Below are 24,222 nucleotides of genomic sequence, written 5' to 3'. Positions count from 1 at the left end.
AGTGATAGAGAAATGCCACACGCGAGCACATAACTTTTATCGTGAGAGAAAGTGTCGCTTTCCGGAGGAGGGAAAATGATATTGTCTAATTGCTCTGATGATGGATGATGGGCAAATACTGTCTGTCTACCAAATACAGTAGAACGGATTGTCGTGCAACCCGCCCGCCCTTTGCCTTCGCTGTTTAAGGATAACGATCCGCAATAGCACTACGTCTCGTTCCTAAATCTATACTGTCCCTTTAAGAATCCAATAACACGGCCAATGCAACCCGACAACTCCGGTTCCCATACAATAGACAATTTCGGCAACTGGGACCTCGAACCCCCTCTCCAGGCCTTCTTCCTTTGCTGTCAGAACACAATCAAAAGGGTTATATATATGTGTACCAATTCAAGCAAACAAGCCAGCGTGGCCTCCGGGGACACGACACCTCTAGTTCTCCTTGAACGCATCCATATCTTTGAGGGCATTGGCTAGTCGTCGATAGTCGCGAAGCAGTTCCAAGACCTCACCTAGCTTCAAGTCAGCTGGATTTTGCAGCTCCATGAAGTGTTTGTTAGGCCCCTTTATCTGCGGTATATCTTTGGGGGTAATGAAGGTGCTATATCCGGGAAAGCCTGCTACGTAGTCAGTAAGGGCCGATCTTGATGTAGAAAAACGAAGAATGAAGGGAATCTTACTGAAGCCAAATCACCGCCTTCTAGGGGTTTCCCTGGAGGGGCATCCTTTGTAGGGGCCACTGGTGTAGGCGTCGTCCGTCCGAAACCCCGCATCATACTCATGCTCGCCAACCTGTTCATGGGGTTTAAAGAATTGGTGAGATTTCGCATTTGGTCCACAAGGGCTGGGTTAGAGGACGAGGACGCCCCGGCTGCAGACCCAGGGGTACCGGCTTTCTCTCTTTCTTCTGTCGCAAAGACGACCTTTTTGGAACTGCTCGCGCTACGGGCGCTCCGCGTACTATCTGTGCTGCGATCCCGATCTCTGGGAGCCTTTCTTCCACCGACGAGGTTTAGAATCCTGTCATCGCGACTTGCAGCCGGACTGGCGCTCTCCTCACGCCCATGGGCAGGGATAGGCCCCCGTCGAGGGAGGCGATGTCTTCAGGAGGTGGCGTGCCGATGAGTTTCCGGGCATCATCTAGTGTCTTCGGGACTACCAGTTCTTTGCCGCTTTCCGTGGTGTCACGGAGCCTTCCGATGAAGAAATTGTAGCTATCGCCCAGACTGTTGCTTATGTTCTTAAAACTCTGATCGGCAGTATCGAAAAACGAGTCTCTTGCGTTGCCTATGGCCAGCGCTGGAGTCTGGATCATATCACTAAGTCTACGGCGCTGGGCTAAAGCCTTGGCTGTTGTCGGCGACGGCGGCGCCTTTGCGCCTTGTGCATCTGTGGTCGTGACTGAAGAGGTGCTCTGAGTTGGTTCTGAGATGCCTGGCGTGTATGCCGGAGGAAATGTCTCAGTGCGGGGACTTCCGGACATGCTACCCAGCTTGGCCGGTCCGGTGAGAGACTCGTCGGCTCGAAGGCTGGCGAGATCGACCGTATCCAGAAAGAGGATGGCGGCCTCGAGATTGGTGAGACAGTAGGTGGACTCTCCATCCAGTTTCTCCTCCCATCGAAACCGCTGGATAAACTTGAGGTCGCTGGTTACATCGAGCTTCTCGGGGGGCATCGTGATCAGCGTGTAAATGAGTAAAGGCATGATCTCGTCGGCGGAGGACGAGAGTTCGAAGTGTGATAAAGTGTCCACGATGCTCTTCTGAGCTGCCTTGAGGTAGTTCAGTTTCCCCAGGGGATACCGTTTCTCGTGCATCGTGATCAAGTTTTTCCTAGCTTGCTCTAGATACTGACGGATCTCTTCTTGCTTCTCTAAAGCAGCGTTTGTGTCATCTTCTGAGTGTTTGTCGACCTTAACACCCAGTCCGAGTTCGGCCAGGCCTATGCCTACCAGGGCCAACGCTGCGGTTTTAGACCTGAGCTTGTCGTCGGCTTCGGCATCATGGGTGGATCTGTGCCGGTATATCCTATCGTATATGCCCTCACATAACCGTCGTTCCACTCCTTCTTCCAACAAAACTTTCTTTTGCTCCAAGGCGATCCTGGCCTTTTTCCTTTCGGCCAGCTCTTCGGCTGTGAGCATCATTTGCTCCCCTTCGGTTGTAGAGGCTGGCTTTGGCTTGTCTTTACCAGTCAAAGATGCCGCCTTTGCTCGGAGGATGCTGGCAGTAGATGCTCTCGACGGAGCAGTAGGTCGTGGAGATTCATACCGACTTTGCCTCGAGGCAAGGCTATCGATATGCGTTTGGATGTGGTGAGAAGCAGTTGCATAAAAGTCTTGAAAGCGCCTGGATAGATTATCGACGTTTGGGGGCACAGGGTTGACTTTGGCTGAGAGGCCGTCGATGAAGCTGCGAGTTGGGCCTGTTAGCGACTATATCCTACCCCGGGGTACATGAGCAGCATACTTGTCCGTCAAGCTTATGAGCTCTATGGGAATATCCTCAATGTCTACTGAAGCCCTTGGTGGGTCTATGGGCTCTGCGGTCTCGGCGGTTTCGAAAGTATCCCGGCGGTCTGGTTCGGCACGGTCTTTCTTAGGTGATGTCTGGATAACCTTTATCTCGGGGGTGGTGCCGTTCTGGAATGTACTGGCCCTCTGGGCGCGCGTCAAAGGGTCTATGGTGGTCTCCTGAACCGCCGGGCGCGGGAAGGATCTCGAGGTACGAAGCGTGCCAGGTCGGGGCTGCTCCGAGCTCTGAGCCGGCGTAGAAGGCGCCATGAATATCGAGCTGAAGGACATGGCCGTTAACTACTTAGTCTCGAGTGGTAGACGGCGTGCAGAAAACCAAGAGAGTTCACAAGAACAAAAGCGCGGCCACAGGTGAATTAAAGACGGCGTTGAAGCAGCATGAAACTATTGCAGGGGTCTGGTTTACCTGATGCGACCTGGACAAACGAGTGTGTTGGATGCAGTTGGGGCGGTCTTCTATATCATGCCATGGAAAGCCCGCCAGGGAGAGCGAGTAAAGATGAAAGTATGAGAATTCAATGGAATGCCACTGGGCAATGATTCGGGGTCATAGCATTTCTCGAGAGAAGTGGGCGATGGAGGTGCTGCAGGCCGTTGACGATGAAAGGCCAGTTGCAACATCACAGGTAGGCGACGGTGGGCGGGAGCAGCAGCTGGCCTTATCGACTCATCGATAAGGTGCCCAGCTTTCCCATCATGCGTCGTCGTCAGGGACCTCTCTCTTTCTTCCAGGGGGTTTGGGGGAGTGGGGTCTCCAGTCTAGGTACTCGTTAAACGCTAGGTCTGCTGTATTTCTTGCGTATCTTACGTATCTTACGTACCTGCCGCCTGTGAGCCTAGAACCGACAAGGTTGAACCACGCGACATCTAGTGATCCGACGCGACGTGCACCTAATGCACTCCACCTGCCCGTCTCGGACTAAAAACACACGTACCCGACATAGCACTTCCTTTTTCCTCTTCCTTTTTACTGCACAGTCCGCTGCAGTGCCAAGGTTGGAGAAGCACTTACACGCATACACCACTTACACGGTGAAATCAGACGAGACGAGTATTTGATACCAATAGGCGTTTGATGAAATTCGCTCAAGCAGAAGCCGAGTAGACAAACAAGAGGCGCTGCGTGCAACTTCAGGCCGATAATTAAGTACGTGAAGTAGCGAGATGCTCTATGGCTTCTAACAGCTGCCTGCCTGCCTGGCCGCTTACGCAAGTCCCTCTGCTTCGCATCCGGACTCGATGGCATCTAATGAGCGATAACCGACCACCGTGTTGTTCTCGGCATACGCCCGAACAATGCCGCGGGCACCAGTGTACGCCGCCCAGCCCAACTCATTCAGCCCGTTGATGGGGTCCTTCGCGAAGGCCACGTACGCATCTTGAATGGCATGGCTCGTCTCGTACTCAAGCGCCGTAGAGTTTCCCCGGAAATCGGCGTGTGTCCCGAATGCCAGTGGGAGGTCGCTGCCGTGCCACGCACCGAACCATGGCCGAGGGGAGATGTTGGAGAAGTTTCCGGTGTAGTACGCCCGGTGAGTTATGCGGCCAGCTGCCAATCTCTCTCTGCGCAACTCGTCAGTTTGATTTGTAGACAACCAGATCTTCGTAGATTGAAGGGGCTTACTTGGTAGTCTTGAAGGTCGGGCACCAGAAGTATGTCTTCGAAAGCCCATCAGCAATAGCTGGGTCTGGCCCATCGACCGAGTAAGGGGCGATGAAATAGCCCTCCCGGACATTGTGGGAAATAAGAGCGGGCTTTGGGTTGTTGTTAGCTCACAATGCCGAACGTCTGACATCTTTGGGGGCTTACCAGAGTAGACAGCGCACCAAGAGCGGCTCGTTCTGTGTAGTTTCGGAAGACAAGTTTCTCATCCACCATCGGGGCGAAGGTGATGGAGGGACTGTCGCCAGAGTCCTCGTAAGTGGCCACGAAGTTCTCCAGCTTCTCCGCCGGCACCTTTTTCATACAGGCCAGCTCGGAAGCAGCATCTGGTTGGTTTCCGCAGCCCATGCCCTCGGCTACGAAGGTGAAGTTCGAATGGATCACGTCACTGCTCATGAGCTGGTTCAGATGGGCAGTCCCAGAATTCATGATGAATCCTCCCACGATCGGATCATCAGCGAAAGCAAAGTTGTAATAGTCCACGGCGACTGAACCAGCACTTTGGCCCCAGATGACCATGCGATCCGGGTTACCGCCGAAACTCTTGATGTTGTCCCTGACCCATTCGACAGCGAGTCTCTGGTCCATCAAGCCCAAGTTTTGCTCGGCCACGCCGGCGGCGTCGGGGTAGCCAAACAGATTGATGCGGTAGTTGAAAGATACCACGATGTGGCCTTGGGTTCTCTCGATCCACTTGGTGGGAATTTGGTAGGGAACATCGGTTCCTCCCGTCGCGAAGCCTCCGCCATAGAACCAGATGATGACGGGCAGATCGGAGGTCTGGCTGACGGCATTCGTAGGCACCCAGACGCTGGTCGTCAGACAGTCCTCGCTCATACCCGCCTTTCCAATCATGAACTCGGGCACATCGGTGCGCATCATGGCCGGATGCACCGATATGTACTGCCAGCACGAAGGAGGCAGCGCCGTTGCGTTGACGACGGATCGCCCTTGGGCCTTGGGATCGTAAGGCTGCGGCGGCTCCCAACGGAGCTCACCAACCGGGGGCTCCGCATAGGGTATTCCCAAAAACTCTGCCACAGAGGAGGCGATGGGTGATGTTCGACCCTGTACAGTCATGCTATTACCAAGCTTGACAGTGGGACCTGCTTGCACCCCACAGAGGAGGCATGCTACACCGAGCGAGATGGCCTTGATGGACATCATGTTGTCGACTTCGAAGAAGGTGAATGAAGAGGAAGGTAGAGAATGCAAACCCCTTTCGTCGGCTGGCTACCGGTCACCAAGCTTTATAACCCCGTCGTCGGCTGGCTACCGGTCACCAAGCTTTATAACCCCCGAGTATAGGCCGTAGGCCTGAGCGGAAATCACCCCCTATCCACAGCCCGGGGTTTTGACTCGCATCGGCCTAGTTCGCTATAGCCTTCGTCCAGATTCCTATGAATGGCACTCGGTATAAGGGTGAAGAACCCAGATATAACACATTAGGAACTCCCCTCTTTTCATATGGCTTTACTGGCTTTCTCAATATTTCCAATCCATGCTAGCATACGCCATGCTGAGACGATACTGAATGCACATGCAAGAGTATTGTATGTCAATGTTGTTGCTGACGCCCCGCACCAGATCCATCCGTTCCCCGTCCCTGATGCCACCTTACAGTCAGAAAAGGACTAGCAAGAACATCGTGGTTTGCTCTGCCGAACCAGTTAGCCATGAGCCGATTGCTTGTAACCCGAAAAAGGTGTAATGCCACGATGTCTATTTAGCACCTACGCGTAGTGTTTATGCTATACCCTATTTATTGTATATAGTCTAACTAGGTATATTTACCCTGCATGTGTATTTATAGCTGCGCAGCCCACTGCCATACCATACTATACACATACGTTATGCATCAGTAGACAGCGGGTTTATATCATGGTTCTTGGGTATGCCGCTTTTGTTCTTCAATTCTTCAACTTAGTCACACAGCCTCGGTTCTGTTGGTCCCAGAATGGCATAAATCGGGCAGCCTTTCACTTGTGACATGATACGCAATCTGCCTCGCGTCAAGTCAGAGACGTAAGACATGCCTTATTGCAACGCATGTGGCAGCAATATAATTATAGTATAGAGAATGAGAGATGTTCATCGAGCAAATCACTTTGAGAACAATACATAGCAGTTTATATTCAAGAGAGGTCAAGACAGATCCAGCATATGGTGCAGTTGGGGGGTTAGTAGGTAAGAAGGTTACCTAAAGTTCGGGGCGGACGGGGCGGACGGGGCAAGGCGCGGGGGATTCAGGTACCTACCGAGCTACCTAGGCGGCACTACTGCACTTTAAGGAGGCTACGCAAGCTACGACAGGTCATGTCATAGGTCATTCCTCCTTTCTCTTAGGCGTCCGAAGTGGCACGCGATAGCGACTCAAGTGGAGTCGATGCACTGCACAGGCTGCCTATGCCTACGCCTACACTCATCAGCTCAACTACCCTTCCTTGACTGCATGCTACATCTGTTATCCCATGACCGATCTACAAACATGTGCATACGAGGCCTGCTATCCATTTGAACTCATCATTGATTTATCTAATCTAACCTTCATTCTGCATTTCCCTCAACCTCCCTCTCTTTGCCAAACTTCTTTCACTTCGACACCACTTCTCTGATTTGCTTACCCCGTACTCCGCTTGTGTTACCCGATGACTTCATAAACAACTTCTAATCGATACGACCCCCAACGATACGAAACAACCGCACCACCAAGAATGGCCTCGCGACATCAGCGACCATCGACATGCGCCTCTGCTGGCAGGGTCACAGCACAACTTCTTCTATCATTTCTAGCCTTCTCGTCATCGCCCGTGAACGCCTCGAGATTCGATGACCAGGGTCAAGTCGTTCTCTCCAACTCGCCAATCCTAGCTCCCTTGATCCCAGAGCCGCCGCAACCGGCCGACCACACATTCACACTTCGCCACATATACCACCACGGGACTTATCGACACCCCGGCCTCCATCGACGACGCGATATTCCAGATGCCGATACCCAAGTGTGGCTTGCTGCCGAGGACGAGCATGCTGCGGAGCAGATTGTGTCGCTCAAGGCCAAAAGCAAGTCACGCAAGATAGAGCGTTTGGTGGATCGGAGACCCCAGGTGGTAGACCCTATTGTCGCCGAGTCGCGGCAACGCGGCTATGTTCTTGCCAGTGCACCATCTGCCTGGACTATAGATGACGTGCCCGGCCCTGATGTGACTGATAAGGAGACGGTGATAAGCATGGCCTTGGTAGCGGCAAGCGCCTACGTCGAGAAGCCCGGTCTGCCCGATTGGGATGAGGTCGGACATCCTTTCAACAGAAGCGCCGATTTCGGCTGGGAGACGGACGGCCTGCGTGGTCACATCTGGGCCGATGAGTCGAACTCCACCGTCATCATCGGCTTGAAGGGCACGTCACCTGCGGTGTTTGATGGCGAAGGAACAACCACAAAGGACAAGATCAACGACAATCTGTTCTTCAGCTGCTGCTGTGCACAGCAAGGGCAGTGGACATGGCACCAGGTCTGCGACTGTGCTACGGGCACGTACAGTTGCAACAACACCTGCGTCAAAAAGTCGCTGCATGAGGAGAGTCGCTACTACCAAGCCGCAAGAGAGCTGTACTCGAACGTGACCGAGATGTACGATAATGCGAACATATGGGTCGTTGGACACTCCCTTGGCGGAGCAGTTAGTTCGTTGCTCGGCCTTACCTACGGCCTACCAGTGGTGACGTTCGAAGCTGTCCCGGAAGCTCTTGCAGCCACCAGGCTTGGACTGCCAGCACCTCCACATGCAGATGCCCGATATCCCCAAACTCGCGAATACACAGGAGCCGCACATTTCGGGCATACAGCCGATCCTATTTATATCGGTACCTGCAACGGTGCGACCGCTTCGTGTTCTTTCGCTGGATATGCCTTGGAAACTCAATGCCATACAGGCTCAGAGTGCACTTATGATACAGTGGCAGATAAAGGCTGGCGAGTTGGTATTGGTACCCATAAGATCCGCAGCGTTATCAACGACGTGCTTCGAAAGTATGATACAGTGCCCGAGTGCAAGTCGACCCCTGAATGTCGGGACTGCGCAAACTGGAAAATGTACGAGAGTAATAGCACTACTGGGACAACTACGTCTACTACCACGACCACCTCGAAGACGCGCACCCGGACCGCGACCTGTAAAACACCAGGCTGGTGGGGTTGTCTCGACGAGACCACCACCACCACCGGCACAGCCACGTCGACCTCGACTTCGAGTACGTCGACGTGCAAAACTCCAGGATGTAAGTTTGCCGCCTTGAATTATCGCTATTCTTTATGCGACTAACAGTGACTAGGGTTCGGTTGCAAGGATGAGACGACCACGACCAGTGCTCATTCGCCTACAGCCACCACGACAAGTAGCACTACCACTTGCGAGACGCCAGGATGGTTTGGATGTAATGACCCGACGAGCACAGGTACAACGTCACCGCGGTCAGCCACTGCTACGGCGACATCAACGAGCTGTCAGAGTCCAGGTTGGTTCGGATGTAATGATAAAAAGACCAAAGCAAAAGATGCGCACCTTATCACGGCGCCGCCTGTTATGCCAACCCCTACCGACAGAGGACAGGACGTGTACGACGAGATATAGCTTTTGATTCGATTTAGACTGCACGCAGACACAGCTTTTGATTACAATGGTGGGGGCGATACAATATGAATTTGATATTAGTCACTTTTCGGGGCTTCTGTTTGCCGCGTATGATAAAAGTCCGTCGCGATCCATGTAGAGATGTGTTCTAAGCATAGGAATGCTAAAGGTACCGTCCCGTAAAGTAGTATAATGAGGATAAAGTTCCGGAGATGACTACAGAGCAGATACTAATAATGCCAAGCAATGATGACATGAGCCCCACCTTTGGAGACTCGGCTGGAGACTCGGCGATGTTAATGTCACATGGGAGCGGCTCATCTCGGACAAGATATGACAAACATGCCAACGACTTTAACAAACGCAATGTGATTGATCCAACCGTTGTGGATGAACCTTTCGACCGGACCTTCATCACATTTAATACACAGAAGGGAAAGTCTCGGAACGACGGGGGTATACGAAGCTATGTTGTTCATAGGCCTAACCGGCTCCATTGCGACCGGCAAGTCCACCGTGTCGTCCATCCTTTCGTCCGCGCCGTACTCTCTGCCCATCATCGACGCCGACGTCTTGGCGCGTAAGGTCGTCGAGCCTGGCACCCGCGGCTACGATGCCATCGTGAAGCACTTCGGCCCTACGACGCCGGACCTGCTCGAGGCCCCCTCGGCGTCGCTGCCGGAGCGTGGCGTCGACGGCAAGGGCCGGCCGCTGAACCGCCCGGCGCTGGGGCGGCGCGTCTTCGGCGACGGCGAGGAGCGCAAGCGGGACCGCGGCGTGCTCAACGGCATCGTGCACCCGGCCGTGCGGCGCGAGATATACAAGGCCATACTCGGCTGCTACCTGCGCGGCCACTGGGCCGTCGTGCTCGACATCCCGCTGCTGTTCGAGAGCGCCCTCGACCGCCTCTGTGGTGTCGTCGTCGTCGTCGCCGTCCGCGACCCCGAGCTCCAGATGCGCCGCCTCACCGACCGCGACGCCCACCTCACCCCCGACGACGCCCGCAACCGCGTCGCCAGCCAGATGGACGTGCGGCTCAAGGCCCGCCGCTGCGAGGCCCGCGGCAACGACCGCGGCGTCGTCGTCTGGAACGACGGCTCCCGCGACGAGCTCAAGGCTCACATCGATGCCGCCATGCTGCAGATTCAGCGGAGAAGCCCTGGGTGGTGGAACATGTTGTTATTGTTGTGTCCGCCCCTGGCAGTGGCGGCAGGAGCGTGGAACTTCTGGCGGAATGTACAGATCAATAAGGCATGGGCGAAGCAAGAGTTACAGGAAAAGGCAAAGCTGTGAGTAGCGGGAGGTATCGTTCTACAATGATGAGATAGACTGGTCCAAGACTTGACAACAGCTAGGTCACGTCGCTTTTATCTCAAACTTATCTCAAGCAAGTCCTCAACCATGTGTCCTGTAGCAGCAAGGTGGAGGTCCAAAGTGAGCCGATTGTGAATCCCAGGCCAATTTTGATTGTTCCACGCCACATTTTCCTCGCGGAGAGCAGATGGCATTGGAACCACTGGTTAGAATCAACGTATTCAATGCATCCAGGGTTGGTTGTCCTATTGCATTCACTTTCCTACGAGATATTGAAAAGGCACCGCTCCAACTTCCGCTCAGTCTTCTGCTCTTTCCTCCCCAACCCAACTCCCAATAATTCACGAACCCATACAACCATCACCACTTGAGTTGGCTTGAACATCAACAAACCCACCCTTCTCTTCCCACATCCTACCTGACGCCCGCGACTTGTGTTCTTCATTTGGGCTAACCCAGCAGGAAAATTGGTAAGAGCCCCCATCTTCAATATTGACCTCCTTCCTCGCTGGTGTAGTAAACTGACCAGACTTTGGTCTTCAGGATATCCTCTGACTTGGGACGGGACTTGTGCTTCATCTCACCCATTTCATTCCCTCTGCACAAACCTTTGGCAACTTTCTTTACAGCCGTCTCGTTTCACCATTCAATGTCATCATCATCGCAACCATTCGCTTTTAGGTCTTGACTTGGTTATTCATCTAGACTTGGTCTCCCACACAGTTCATCCCCGTTACTCACATCTCGGCAACCCTGCTAACCACGATCAGCGTGTTCCCTCCGCTTGTCACGATGCGTCACCGCACTCGCCCCAACTCGTTCGCCGAGTGGATTGTTGGGCGCAATTGTTTACCACGGAAACTACCTGCGTCAGAGCCCGAGTCGGAGCCCGAGCCCGAGCCTGAGTCCGAAGCTGAGCCTGAGCCTGAGCCCGAGCCTGAGCCCCAGCGACACAGGGAAATCGCAACCCTCAATTGGACGACTGACGATGAATCCGAGAGAGATACCATTTCGATAACTATGCCTCGTGCCGGCTCAAATCAGAGACGGAAAAAAAGAGTTCGATTCGAAAACGATTTGAGACCGGCCCTGAAGCAGCCTACCGAGCAGTTCCCGGAGCCCCCTGCTGAGCCCGAACCCCCAGCCGAACCCCCGGCCGCTGAACCGGCCGCTGAACCGGCAACCTTGGCTGAACCTCCTCTTGCAGAACATGAGTTTGACCCGGATTGTCCGTGTTACTTCTGCTTCTCCTACCTCGAATGGCTGAAAGCCAAGGAGGCTGAAGAGATGCACACAAAGTACAAGGCCGAGAAAGTCAGGAAGGCGGCGGCTCAGGCGGCGGCTCAGGCCAAGCAGAACAACAAGTCAAATAAGAAAAACAAGGTGAAGGGAAAGAAACCGGAACCCGAGTCGACTTCAGAAGACACCGAGGCTACCACGACTGAAACCGAGACCGAGACGGAGGCGGAGACTGAGACCGAACCCGAGTCCGAGGAGGTTTCTGAAGAGCCACCCAAGAGGGGACAAGGTGGCAAGAACAAGAAGCAGCAGAAGCAGCAGAAGCAGCAGAAGCAGCAGAAGAACGCCAAGAATAATGACCAGAACAGTGAAGCAGCTCCTCAGTCTAGGAAGAAGGGTGGAAAGAAAGGAGGGGCTAAAGCCACTGCCTCTGAGGAGCCCCCGTCCCCTCCCGAGAAAGCACCCGACGTACCGGTTGAAGCCGCCCAGAAGCCGAAAAAGTCGAAGTCGAAGTCGAAGGATCGTGTGGCCGGGAAGAAGAAGTCCGACATCGCTCCCCAGTACCCTCCACCTGAGCTACGCCGGCCGAACCTGATAATGCCGATCCAAAGCAAGGTGTCGCATGTCGAACATGTGGTAGAGAGTGACGCCGACCCTTCCCCCAATGCCTTTCACGATAGCCGGAATGGAATCTTGCGCCACTACACCGGGCCTGTGTATGGAAACCCTCATGGCCAGCTCTATCCTCAACGCTCGTACAGTAACAATCCTCCCATCGGCACTCCCCACCCCCTGAATAATCCTTGGTACAATGGCTTCAGGCCTGATCAAACCAACAGCCAGGCGCCTCCTCAAGTCCCAGGACCTCAGCAACAACAGTGGCATCAGCAAAAACAATGGCTTCAGCAAGGCCCTGGCCCTCAGCAGCCGCAGTATCCTCGACAGGGTCCTGGATCTCAGCAGCCGCAGCAGTATTACCAGCAGGGCCCCATGCCCATGCCTCCTCAGCAATCTACTCGGCAACCTGTTCAGCAGCCGCCCATGAACGGGCCCCCTCCTAACAATGCCAATGGGCCGGCTCCCTGGTTTCAAGGCTGGGGATCTACAGTCGTGGGACGCGGCGACAAGGCAGGAGGAGCATCTCCCCAAATCAGTTCACCTAGTGTGGGAGTGGTCAATCGCAAGCACAAGAAGAACGTGGCTTTCAGTGCTCGGGACGCCAGCACAGGGTATGGCGAGCCTACTACGGGCTCTGGGAGAAGTGAAAGATCTGAGCGGCGCCATGGCAAGGAATCGGGGTACGCCAGGGACTCAAACACCTTATGGGCGGGATCGGACACCAAGAGTCCCGAAGACAACGGGCGCAAGTCGACCGAGTCCCGACATAAATCGGGTGGCAGTAACAGCAGCAGAGTCAACTTCGGAGGCGAGACGGTTGACAGCTTCCTCAGCCGCCTCAATAGCAATTCCAGCAGACACGATAGTCCTCAGGGCCAGGCTGCTAGCGGTGGCGGCAGTTTCCGCAATGCCCCCGCCCAAAACGACGCCGGCTATGGTGGATGGAATGGACAGGACAATGGCTTCCCCACGGGAGGAGCATCAGCAGCGCCATTTGCTGGTAGCAACAACGGCGGTTGGGGTGGTAACAACAGTGGTAATGGCAACAATCAATGGGGAGGTAGCCAGAATGGCAATATCAATAACAACAACAGTGCTGGCGGCTTTGGTGGCGGCTCCCAAGGTTGGAACAACAACACTAGTCCCGTTCAAGTTTCTAACAACGATGGCAACAACGATATGAACCAGGGCTTCAACACTGGGTTCGACGGTCAGCAGAATTCAATGGGGGCAAGTAACAACCTGCAAAAAGACGCCCCATGGGGAGGATCCAACCGAGGTGGCAGTAAGAAGAACGAGGGCTCTATTCAGTTTGGCGGCAATACCTCTAACCAATTCAATGGAGCACCAATATCACCAATGCAAGGTTCCCAACAGAATTGGGGTAACAACAGCAACAATAATGCCAATCAACCTTGGGGAGATGAGAATACCAGCAACAACGGCGGCGGCTTCCCCAGCAGGGATGGGGCAACAGCAATGGCAGCAATAACGGCGGCGGTAACACGAATTGGGGCACCGCCAGCATCAACGGCAACGCCAACGCCATGAACACCAGTGGCCAGGCCGCAAGCCTTGGTGGGGATGCCAATAATGACAGCCGCTGGACGTCGACCCCTGCCAATGACGAGAACAACGTCTTCAATATCAGCAATCAGTCTAGCCACAAGAGCCACAACGGCTCTAGAAACGACAACAATGTCGGCCCATCTAGTCACCATTCCGGCGACATCCCCGGCGTGAGTTCTTTCTGGAAATTTTGTCCTTATCACTAATTCGGCTGGGAAGCTAGCCAGTTGTTTTTTTTCTTCTTCTCTCCTTTTAACTCACTCCTATCATACTAATACCCCCTTTTTACTTTCTTTCCCCCCTATTTTCTTTTTCTATGTCTTTCTTTCTTTCCTATGTTACTTTCCTCGCTGTATTTCTTCTTTAACCTAAAAATATCGTCGATTGTATGAATTAAGCAACTAACGGTAGACGATTCTCACTCGGTAGGCATGGCCCAGCGCTGACCAAGAACATCCATCACAGAGCCAGAGCAGCCCCCGCAGGGCGGCAATGTCATCAACAACAACGAAAACGCCAACGGTCCGGATGATTTTGGCGATAATGGCGCTAACAACAATAGCGGCGGCGCGGATTGGCAAGACCCCTCCGCGGCTCAAAATACATCGTACTGGGAAGGGGAGGGCCGGGGCACTGAGAATGTGGTGGAGGAAGTCCCCGATAACGGCAGCAACGGCAACAGCAACGGCGCGATCAAGAACGTGGGCGCTTCGTCTTATTGGTGACTATCCTCCGCTGCAGCACTCATTTCAGGTGGCTGGGGAGGATGAGCTCGATTTTATGGGCAACAAAGGGGGGAGAAGGGAGGAATTCCCGCTCGGGACGCTTGGGTTAACGACTTGGACCGGCGTCTCGGTTTGGGTCGTTCGTTCAGGAGACCTCAGGAGAAGGAGTGGGTTTGCGGGCGTGTGTAGGAATAGGAAAGGGAGAGTTTAGTACATTATTGGCGCATACGAGCTGCCTGGTTTGTGGATAGGGGACATCAGGAGTCTGTGGTTGGGGCAAAATACCCAAGAGTCGCAGAGCACATACGCCACCGACTGGACACCTTTCTGGAGGCATGGCAGACGAAGCCTTAATGCTTGTTTGAGTACATTAATCAAAACGCCATAAAACAAAACACAATCCGCTTCACTCCTTGCGCCCTTCCTCGCCTGGGCATAAATAAGCATTTCAAGAGTATTCATCAACTCAAGTCACATCGCAAGTACGTAAGCCATGTATGGAGCAGTGCGTAGTGAGATTAAAAGCTACACTAAAACAAGACGGACAATCTGAAACTACTACAACAAACTTTTGTGTGACACCGTCCCGATACAGCCCGGGCCTCGCCCAAAGGATGCCCATTAATGCATCGGGAACGATACACAAAGAAAAACGACTTGGCAAAAGAGCGGAGAATCAAAGTAAAAAGCAAGCCCCGAAAAGGAAGATCAAAATGGCCACCTTTGAGACGATCTGGGCAGGAGGCAAAGCTATTGCATAACGAGGTAAGACGAGTTTGTCTAACTTAAGCCCGTCTATTCTTCGTCCGAAGACTCCTCGTCGGCCTCGTCAAGCCACTTGAGGAAGGGTTCGGCAGCACGACGGATCTCTCGGGAAGTAGCAAGGTCGCAGTGCTTCTTGCTAGCCTTGCTGCCCCAGTTGCGGATGAAATCCTCGGAGAACAAGTCGTTGTCGTAGAGCTGGTATAGGATCTTGTTGGAGATAACGTCGGGCGTCAGCAGCTTGTGCTCCTTGCCGGTAGTGGCAAGGAGGCGCTCAATGCCGCCAAGCAGGGCCTTCTCGTGGCGCTCCGAGATCTTACTCGCGTCCTCGGGGTCCTTCACAAGCTGCGATGGTGTGTTAGCAGACATCCCAAAACAACATTTATAGGGTCCTAGACTTACCAGCTTGAAGATGCCAGCACGCTTGGGAATTTGAGCAACGATGTTCTCGTTGAACAGAGTCTGGGCAAGAACCATGACGGTTCGGTGCTTGGCTTCAATGCCCAGCTCCTTAGCCTTCTTGTAAACTTCAATGTCATCAACCTTGTCAATGCCTTTGGCCTTGGCTTGCTCCAAAACCCAGTTGCCAAGTTCGTCGTAGGCGGTGTTGCCACCGCCTTCAGCTTCTTCGTCCTCATTCAAGACAAGTTTGTCGCGGAACTCGGTGGGAAGCTGGTTCTGACGAGCCTTGACGGCCTTCTCGGACATGTCAACAGCCCAATCATCATCCTTGATCTCTTTGGGCGCATCAATGACCTGAGCGTCGGCCGTGATTTTGCGAGTGAACTCATCGTCGCTACCAGCGTCAATTTCCTCGTCACCCATGTCGTTTGAGCCGTTCTCTGAGCCATCGTCGCCACCACTTCCACTGTCCTTGTTGCCATTGCCATTCGCCAGGCCCTGTTGCTTGGCACGGCGGGCAGCCTGGCGTTCGGCCTTGGTCTTCTTCTCCTTCTTGCCCTTCTTGGGCTGGGTCTTCAGGATGAAGTTAATCAGGTTGGAGTGGGGAAGAGGTCGGCTGCGGGCACCGCAAGCCTTGCAGTCCTTGCGGACAACGTCGTCCTTGATAGTGATGTCGGTCTCTGGGTTGCCGCAATCATCACAGAGGACGTACTTCTCGATGAAAGTGAAGAGAGACTTCTGCAAAACTTCAGCATCATGAGAGCCGTTGATAATCCAGCGATCATCCGGGGGTCGATGTTGGTTTGGGCGCCAAGATCGAGGCCGAACCACTTGATGACGTGAGAGCCAGGACGGGCGAGGGACAGAGCAACGTTGCTCAGATTGACAACAACGGTCTTGATACCGTTGCCCTTGCCTTCGACCTTGACCTGGATGCGCTGCATCTTGTAACGATAGAACTTATCGTCCCCCTTTTTGGGGTTGATGGCCAAAAGCTCAACCATGGTTGCGGTGGTATTCTTAATTCGGCTACGAGAAGCGGAAGACTTATTGGTGCTGGGGGTCGAGTCTGGGTGGACTCAACGGACGGTAAGTAGCTGAGAACGTGTTGACGATGCGTAGATAGACTTGTGGTAGTATCCTGCGACTTATCTAGTCATCTGAGGGAGGACACTGCGGTGGTAGGGTGGACGTGGAGCGGATGGGACAAGCCAGGCTGTCAGTAGAAGAAGCTGGTATTTTTAGCGAACATAGGGGAGACTGGTAGGGTTGCCGTTGTTCGTGGCGTTGGCAGGCATGAACTCGAGTGATGATCAGGACTGTGGAATTCAACCGAAAGAGCTGGTATGAGGGCTACAAGGCTTCCGCGGTATGCGAAATGACTGCAGCTGAAGAGGGGGATGGTGTCTAAACACAGCGGTCTTTTCGTGCTGATACATAAACAGCAATGTATGCAGAAAACCCTTTTTATGTGGGGGTTCGATGAGATGCCGAGAGGGGGTTGAATCAACGGCCTTCGTTGCACGTTGACACGCTTTAACAAGTTATCGTGAGGGCTGCGACGAAGCAGTGGTTGCCGGAGGGGGGCCTACGCCGCAACGGATCCTAGAGTAGTTGTTGTGTGTGTGTTGACTCTGCCTAGCAGAGAGACGAAGTTATAGTTATTGGGGGGGATGGGAGGTTGTTCTGTAATCTTCACTGATTGACGGTTGGTTTAACCCAGGTGTCGTGTGTATGAAGAAGGGGAAAAAGAAACGAAGCTGGAGGTTTTGGGGGTGGGGGTTGTAGTGGTTGAGTAGATGGCGAGTAGTAAAAGTAAGAATTGATGGTGGAGGATGAAAAAGATGGAACTGAGAGAAAAAGCCGGAGGCTCCATTCAATTGGCAAAGGTTTTTGAGGGGGGGGCGTTTTGGCGTCTACTGCTATTTCCGGGCGGCCAACCATGAGTGTCCATGACTGCCCATGACTGCCTGGCCTGGGCGAGCCTGGCACCCGGGCTTCTGGGGCAATGGGCAGCGGCCTTGGCCTGGGCTGAGGGTCAAGTCAGTGGAAGGTGGGCGACTCAGAGCCTGGCATTGGCCAGAACAGGTGGAAAGGCAAAGAACGACCGCGACCACTACCACGGCCACGACACCCCACTTCCCTCAACCCGACACAAGCAACAAAGTTGTTATTGGTTTCCAGAATCTATATTACCTGTGCCTGGTTGTCCGTCCTCCTTACAGGCCAGACACATGTGTGTCATCAACAATATGCTTCCGTATGTTCGGCTTTGTCGGCCTTCCTGTCCTGTGTCATGGAATCTACATGTGCCCTTCGTGCTCCAACAGTCAGCATCCTTCAAAGGACAAATGAGATGGTTTCAGCAGTAAGCTGGCACCTACATTAATGTCCTTTGTCCAATTGTCCTCTTACGCAAGCCTAGCTAAAGCCGTCCCCCGCGATGAAACATGTCAAGTGTTGGAACATGCTGCACCGCCTAACCTTCAATCTGTGCCACACAGTTGTCATGCTTTGTTCTTGGATTCAATACATCAACACACTACTGACTGTCTTCTCACCAAGACATCCCAGTCAATCGAATTAGTTCCTCCTCTAGCCACATGATATCAATGGATGACAGTCTAGCTCACACACCACGATGCCTCTCCAGTGATAATGTGTTCTCCGTGTATATGAGTATATGAAGGCTGGAAAAGTCGCCTAATCCTCTGGGTCCTACAACAGAATAATCACCAAACGCCATGTCTGAGTGAATAACCGCCATCAACCACCATTCGAATTTATCCAGCCAGAGCATATGCTTTGTCCCTCAAACACCCATGATCTCAAGCCTTCTTCCCTCGCCTGTAAGGCAAACCACCTTCACGAGAATCACCGACAGATGCGATGCAATAAACCACCCGAATTCGAGACGCCACAGGGCCGATCAGTCTGTGCGAGAGGGTATAAAGAACGTCGGCCAAATCAAATAGTGAAAACAAGAAAAACAGAACGCCAGCCCTAGATCTGTCATGAAGATGAAGGCTCCTCCTTGGACTGGGGGAGCTTCAGCCCTGCATTTTGGGCAAGCTGTTTCCATACGTTCATTTCCCGGTAGATTCTGTCGCACTCTTGCTTGAGCTTGTCATTAGATTTGCTCAGCTCCGAGATGGCTTGTTCCGCAAGGAGCTTCTCAATCGTCCATCTCTCCAGGTTGTGTGCCTCGTTCTCCTTGAGTTGTCCTATGAAGGAAACAGCACGTTGAAGAATCGAGCCTTTGTTCTTCTCACAGCCAGGTACGATCTTGGCCAGCTCGTTGATGCCCTCGTTGATGTTTTCTCTTCTCCGCCGTTCCACTATGCCTCTAGGTCAGCCGCAAGTCAAGCAAGGGTGGAGGAATGGCAGTGCCACTGTATACGAACCTAATTTATGATTATCTTTGCGCAGTTTGTGCCACTCTTCTGACCCAACCGCAGGCTTGGGTCCCGATTGTGGCATGAAATCGGCATCTGGAGTGGGTCTCATGCCATTCTGACCCGAGGTATCAGGTAGCCCGTCTGCAGTATGCATTATTTCGGTACCGCCGTATGGATGATGGTGATGCTCTGCTTCATTTGCAATCTGGGCAGCAAATGTTTGCTCTGTGCTTGGCGGGATGTGTATCGTGGGATACATGGAACCCAAAGCAGCTACGGTTGTGCTTGGTGCGTTGACAGCATCCTCAGACTCATGGTGATCAGCAGCAGCCTGCTGCAGAGCAGTGAAGTCAGCAGCGCTGACATTGGCGGCGGCAGCAGCTTGCGCGGCTTCTACTGCACTCTCGATGTATGAAGCTGCATTGTCGGCTTCCACATGATCAGAGAGAGGCGCCGCTGGTACACTACGTTTTGAGCGTCGCGAATCGGGCGATGACGAGCCTTCCGGTAACCCCCGTTTCCGCTTTTGGCTGGGACTCGAGGGAGCCGGCGGACTAAGGTCTGCTTGCTCATGTACAACAGCTTCGGCCATGGCGGTCAGATAGGCTCGATCCGAAGAGCCCTTCAGCTGCTCCAGAGCCGCCTCGGTCGATGTGTATGCCGACTCCATAGTCGCTTAGCGCGCGATGATGGATTAACGAATGATGGCACCTACTGTAGGCCGGTACTGCACTCAAGGCCCGCCGTGGCCTACAAGGTTCAAGGGCTTGAGCTGTGGTCTGTTAGCACTGACGCAAAATGCATATACACACGACAAGGTAAGCCATCATAGATATTCATCACTGCCAACTAGCGCCGGGCGGGGCGGGATGAGATGAGGCGATTTCCCAGAAGATAGTCCTACGGCCATGGGCAGTCGCCAGATTCCATAACTAATGGAAAAATTGAGGAGGAACAACGTGTTTCCGGATATGGAACAGGCGTGGTGATGTGCTATGGATATGGTTGGTTGCAGCGACTTCACATAGGCAGGGCTGCAATCTAGCAGATACTATGTGGTGGATTCCAGCGCAGACGAACAAAAGTTGTAATACAGGCTCAATCAAGATTGCACTGCGAAGTAGCATCGATGCAAGGTTTTCGTCGTGCCCGAGATCGCGTCTGCCTTGGCTTACACAGGGCGTGCGAGCGCGTTGAGTCATCTATTGCAAACGCGCAGTCCTACCGCCGAACGAGAGCGCCATGGTAACAGCAAGTGAAGAGTTTTGCTGGGTGACAGTAGAAGGCAATTCGCTTGATTGCTTTGGGTGGTTGATCCGGGCGGCCAAGGCGATGGCAGTGATGAAGATGGAATACCATTTGGTGATGGAAATGATGGAAAGCGCACTCACCTCGCTTGGGCCAGTCAACTGGCTAAAGGGATGGATCAAGTCAGATGATCAGAAAACACGTGAGCTGGAGTCGTGTAGATACCGCGATATCGTGGAGCTGTCGGGACGTAACCACGGCAGAAAGACAGGTGAGAAGACAAAAAAGAAGAATGGAACGACCAAGACTCGCCCGGGGACGGTAGGTTTGTTGAAATATCAATTTGCACCTCGTCCCGGGCTCGATGGACTCAGTAACAAGCTGGCGAGAAGCGATAGTTGGGGAGGAACGATCACGAGGCAGTGGCACCGTCTTTCCCCAGTTGATCACTCCCTGAAGTTGCCAGAGGCAGATGGTGTGAGTCCGGCCAATCAAATCCTGCGGCTAGTGGCACGCCACACCCCCTCCCTCGGAACAAAGACCGGTCCGGCTGCTATCAGAAACCATCAGAAACAGACTCATTGAATCCCGACCAGTCAATTAGAACCGACTCCCTCCCAAGGTCACGCACTTCTTATTCACACTGTAGTCACCACTTTGCACTGCAACCCTCCCTCAGTCTGACAGCCTTACATAGGACTAGGGACCTGGTGCATGCAGGCATACATCCCACCTCATTTACACCTATGCAGCCTCCCGTTGCAGTCAAGTGACTTGGGCATGGTGGGGACCAAGACATGTTATGTATCATCACCACCTTGCACAAACTTGTTTGATGTGGTCGCTTATCTCGGTTACGGGCCATGCCATTCCACCTCAATCAGCTTCTGCCTGTCTTGATCGTACCTTGAACCCCTTGGCAAAGAGACCCTATAAGAACAACATCATCCCCATCGTCTTCCGCAATAAAGAGTGTGATGGCTTGTTAATTGTCTCGCCACCCAGCATGTGCCAACTATTATAGGGCATCGAGAATCCTAGGTTCTGAGGTTCCATGTTTTCATGAAAGACACTGCCCGTTTACAATATAGACAGATGTCACCAGATCACGGTCATCTTCTTTCTTGCGGTTGTTCTCTGCAGTTTGATAGAATACATGTATAGACGCGGGAAGATCAAACTGTTATTGGTAGAACGGAGCGGCGGGTGCTATAGATTGTGCCAATTGAAGTAGATGTAATCGAGCCCCTTTAGGGGTGGCCTCTAGCTGAATAGTTATTAGTCCATATAATGCGAAATTGAGTGCTCCCTTTACCTCAAGCATCCCATATCGGCTGTCCCTGCTTCTCGATGTTGAATAGATATCCTAAGTCGCTGTCGCTATCGCCGATTCTGTTTACATGTTTGCTTTCTACAATAACTCACTACCTGAAGGGTTGCAACAGAAATGACAATACGACATTCTAGTCGATATCCTTGAATCAAAGCTCATTCGTGAGTAAGATCATGAATCATACCCCTAATGAGTCCCTTATGTAGTAGTTTAATGTCAATACCCCGTGTAGATAAAGAACATCTCGGTTTCGGTACATATGTGGGCTCTTCCATAATGCTGTTAACACCTTTAAAAGGTAAAAGCCCACGATAATTCCTTTCTATAATGCATTTAACATAGCACCACGATAAATTACAGGGAGCATCTCGCGATAATCAGAATCTTTAGCCAAAATGTATCATTCACATTATGTATCCCTTACATTCCCTGCTTACTGGCAACAGTAACCCGCAGGGTATATCTGAGTGGCTTGAGTATGTTCGGGTTCGCAATGTCTACACCTGTGTTCTGGAAACACTCAACACATGTACGTTGCGTGGTTGAGACGCACTACCACCGATATATACCCATAGGTCACTGCTGCTTCGCAGTAGACGGACCTTACGGGGCTCGATTCGTTACGGGGCTCGAACTCATTGTTGTGCTATCGAGGAAGCCGCCACGACAAGCACCAAAGCGGCAAGCACCGTAGCAAAGACTGACGCAGAAGGCACCATGGCCAAGCATTTACAAGAAAGCCACTTCGACAATCACAGACACAGAAAGCACCTTAAGAAGCACATGCGTGGAGGGAACCACAACAAAAACTCCGCCAGTGTAGGCGAGACCCTCCCAGTTCACCAAGGCATTTTCTTCGTGCATTCAATAGTCACGGTATTTTCTACGCGCACATTATGGTCATGTCGTCTTCCGCGAGACACGGCGCCAGCGGGTCGAGTCCTGTGAACAATGAGGACTATGGATGGTTTTCGTATGCCGCCGAGCCTGCTTGGGATGCGGATTGGGTTGATGCCACTATTCAAGTAAGTACTACCATCCTTCTCACGATTATTTCAATGATATCTCTTGACCGTTTGACTAACGACTACTTAGGATTTCCTCGAAGAGGTTGAGGCTATGGAACCACCCAGACGCCTACAGCGTATCCAGGAGTACCTTAAGACGGACATCGTTGAGATGCGGGATACATTGCGCTTCTCCTGTGACGACTTCAGTGTTTTACCTCATGAGGATGAAACTTACACTTCGAATATTACTACCGTAGCTGATGCGATCCAGAGAGTCTCATTCTGGGAGGAAGAGCTCCAGCAGCCTGTGGGTGATGCCGCGGGCCATGCCGAAAACCTGCTGTCGGATATGGACAAGGCCACGCAGCAAGGCAACGAGAGTGATAATATCAGCAAGGGAAACGGCAACGGCGATGGCAGTCATGAGCAGCCGACGACAGCCTCTCACCAGATCTCCGATGGACAGTCAACAAAGCCGTCTTCCGACAGCTCTGACGACCAGCCTATGGACATATCGTCCAACAGCTCTGATGACGGTGGGGGCATCATCAACGAGAAGAAGGAAAGTATTCTAAACGACGAACCCCGACCCCAGAGTCAGCCTGGCAAGACTGCTTGTCATACTCTTCGACATGACAACACCATTACACCCACCGTTTCCGCAGGATTCTCTCGTCATCAAGCCGCCTCTGTTGCCCCTCCTACTCCCGCTTCGACAGCTGAGCGAAAGAAGAACAAGAAGCGTACGTCGAAAAGCAAAGAAGCTACGAACAACAGATCGACGCAGCCGACGTCTGTGCCTACTGCACCCCTTAGCAGGCAAACCCAACTTGGGCGTCGTCCCAGCGGGCCATTGCTGCACCATCCTTCTTTACCTCCTCGCCCTCCTACCCCTTCATCTTGGGGTCCTTTCCGTCGGTTCCGGTAACCTATTGCCCAAATCGAGCTCTTTGGCTTACAGGAACTTGGAAAGAGAGGGCAAATGACAGCGCTACATGGAAATTCGCCGAGGTGGAGAATCAGAAACCAGGTTGATCAGCAAGATAATTGCTGATAATTGGTATTCATCCAACTTGGTTTAGAGTACTATGGTAACTTTTTTTCGTGGGACCCAGGGGGCTCTAAATATGGCTACGAAGCGCTACGGCTTGGAATATGAATTCATAGCACGATAGCCCTTTGAATTCATCAATTCCAGGAACTCCTTAACATATACAATCCCCTCGTCATTATGCTCAAAAATGTCTCTCATGGTGCGAGCCGCGAGGGACGAGGGGCTGACCTCAAAGTGACCATGAACAATCCGTACTCCTTATTCACTCAACCTTCTCTCAAGTACACCCAAATACCAACGACCATTGGATTTATTCTTGAACCAGTTCTCAGGTTACCACCCTGGTTTCTGCAACGGTTCAAACCCACCATCAAAAGAGTGTTGGTTAGTACGCCTCTTCCACTTTGGTGTACATAAATCACCAGAACGTTGTTCTCTACTGACCTCATACCTAACATCTCTTTCTCGTTGGCCTTCACGAAAACACTACAAAATCAGACCCTAGCACCCTGACTTTCGGATTCTCCTACCGTCCCAACAAGTTGGGAAGTCACTCAATTCGTCTACATCATAGCTGTGTGACTAACCGGCTTCACTGCTTTCACATATCTTTACACAGCACTGGATTTAGCAAACACCCGACCAACAGGATGAGCTTTCCCTGGCAAGGAGACAATGGGGAGGTGCCTCGATACTCGGCAATGTTGCCGGAGTTTAACGCGG

The 24,222-nt window shown here is 52.7% G+C and overlaps 9 protein-coding genes across 9 annotated transcripts; 4 read left to right on the top strand and 5 right to left on the bottom strand.

Moving 5' to 3' along the window:
- Positions 1-435: 435 nt before the first annotated feature.
- PG998_000370 (uncharacterized protein) lies at positions 436-803 on the bottom strand (the record flags this gene model as incomplete). The annotated part of the gene is made up of 2 exons (XM_066867188.1): positions 436-573; positions 684-803. The coding sequence occupies 2 exons, from the start codon at positions 801-803 to the stop codon at positions 436-438; spliced, it is 258 nt and encodes an 85-aa protein (XP_066735603.1).
- Positions 804-1,015: 212 nt separating this feature from the next.
- On the bottom strand, positions 1,016-2,806 carry PG998_000369 (uncharacterized protein; the record flags this gene model as incomplete). The annotated part of the gene is made up of 2 exons (XM_066867187.1): positions 1,016-2,414; positions 2,472-2,806. The coding sequence occupies 2 exons, from the start codon at positions 2,804-2,806 to the stop codon at positions 1,016-1,018; spliced, it is 1,734 nt and encodes a 577-aa protein (XP_066735602.1).
- A 935-nt stretch (positions 2,807-3,741) lies between these two features.
- On the bottom strand, positions 3,742-5,366 carry PG998_000368 (uncharacterized protein; the record flags this gene model as incomplete). The annotated part of the gene is made up of 3 exons (XM_066867186.1): positions 3,742-4,099; positions 4,161-4,291; positions 4,347-5,366. The coding sequence occupies 3 exons, from the start codon at positions 5,364-5,366 to the stop codon at positions 3,742-3,744; spliced, it is 1,509 nt and encodes a 502-aa protein (XP_066735601.1).
- Positions 5,367-6,913: 1,547 nt separating this feature from the next.
- Positions 6,914-8,827, top strand: PG998_000367 (uncharacterized protein; the record flags this gene model as incomplete). Its single annotated transcript, XM_066867185.1, has 2 exons — positions 6,914-8,474; positions 8,529-8,827. 2 exons carry the CDS (start codon positions 6,914-6,916, stop codon positions 8,825-8,827), a joined length of 1,860 nt encoding a protein of 619 aa, XP_066735600.1.
- A 468-nt stretch (positions 8,828-9,295) lies between these two features.
- On the top strand, positions 9,296-10,120 carry PG998_000366 (dephospho- kinase; the record flags this gene model as incomplete). Its single annotated transcript, XM_066867184.1, has 1 exon — positions 9,296-10,120. The coding sequence occupies one exon, from the start codon at positions 9,296-9,298 to the stop codon at positions 10,118-10,120; it is 825 nt and encodes a 274-aa protein (XP_066735599.1).
- Positions 10,121-10,933: 813 nt separating this feature from the next.
- On the top strand, positions 10,934-14,292 carry PG998_000365 (uncharacterized protein; the record flags this gene model as incomplete). The annotated part of the gene is made up of 3 exons (XM_066867183.1): positions 10,934-13,364; positions 13,427-13,741; positions 14,033-14,292. 3 exons carry the CDS (start codon positions 10,934-10,936, stop codon positions 14,290-14,292), a joined length of 3,006 nt encoding a protein of 1,001 aa, XP_066735598.1.
- Positions 14,293-15,087: 795 nt separating this feature from the next.
- PG998_000364 (uncharacterized protein) lies at positions 15,088-16,460 on the bottom strand (the record flags this gene model as incomplete). Its single annotated transcript, XM_066867182.1, has 3 exons — positions 15,088-15,399; positions 15,457-16,194; positions 16,221-16,460. 3 exons carry the CDS (start codon positions 16,458-16,460, stop codon positions 15,088-15,090), a joined length of 1,290 nt encoding a protein of 429 aa, XP_066735597.1.
- Positions 16,461-18,468: 2,008 nt separating this feature from the next.
- PG998_000363 (uncharacterized protein) lies at positions 18,469-19,524 on the bottom strand (the record flags this gene model as incomplete). Its single annotated transcript, XM_066867181.1, has 2 exons — positions 18,469-18,794; positions 18,861-19,524. 2 exons carry the CDS (start codon positions 19,522-19,524, stop codon positions 18,469-18,471), a joined length of 990 nt encoding a protein of 329 aa, XP_066735596.1.
- Positions 19,525-22,331: 2,807 nt separating this feature from the next.
- PG998_000362 (uncharacterized protein) lies at positions 22,332-23,373 on the top strand (the record flags this gene model as incomplete). The annotated part of the gene is made up of 2 exons (XM_066867180.1): positions 22,332-22,460; positions 22,531-23,373. The coding sequence occupies 2 exons, from the start codon at positions 22,332-22,334 to the stop codon at positions 23,371-23,373; spliced, it is 972 nt and encodes a 323-aa protein (XP_066735595.1).
- Between the last annotated feature and the right edge of the window lie 849 nt (positions 23,374-24,222).

Source organism: Apiospora kogelbergensis, assembly GCF_038363985.1.
Source record: "Apiospora kogelbergensis strain CBS 113332 chromosome Unknown utg000001l_segment0_segment0, whole genome shotgun sequence".
Classification (NCBI taxonomy): Eukaryota; Fungi; Ascomycota; class Sordariomycetes; order Amphisphaeriales; family Apiosporaceae; genus Apiospora; species Apiospora kogelbergensis.
This window is presented reverse-complemented; position numbering and strand designations above follow the sequence as displayed.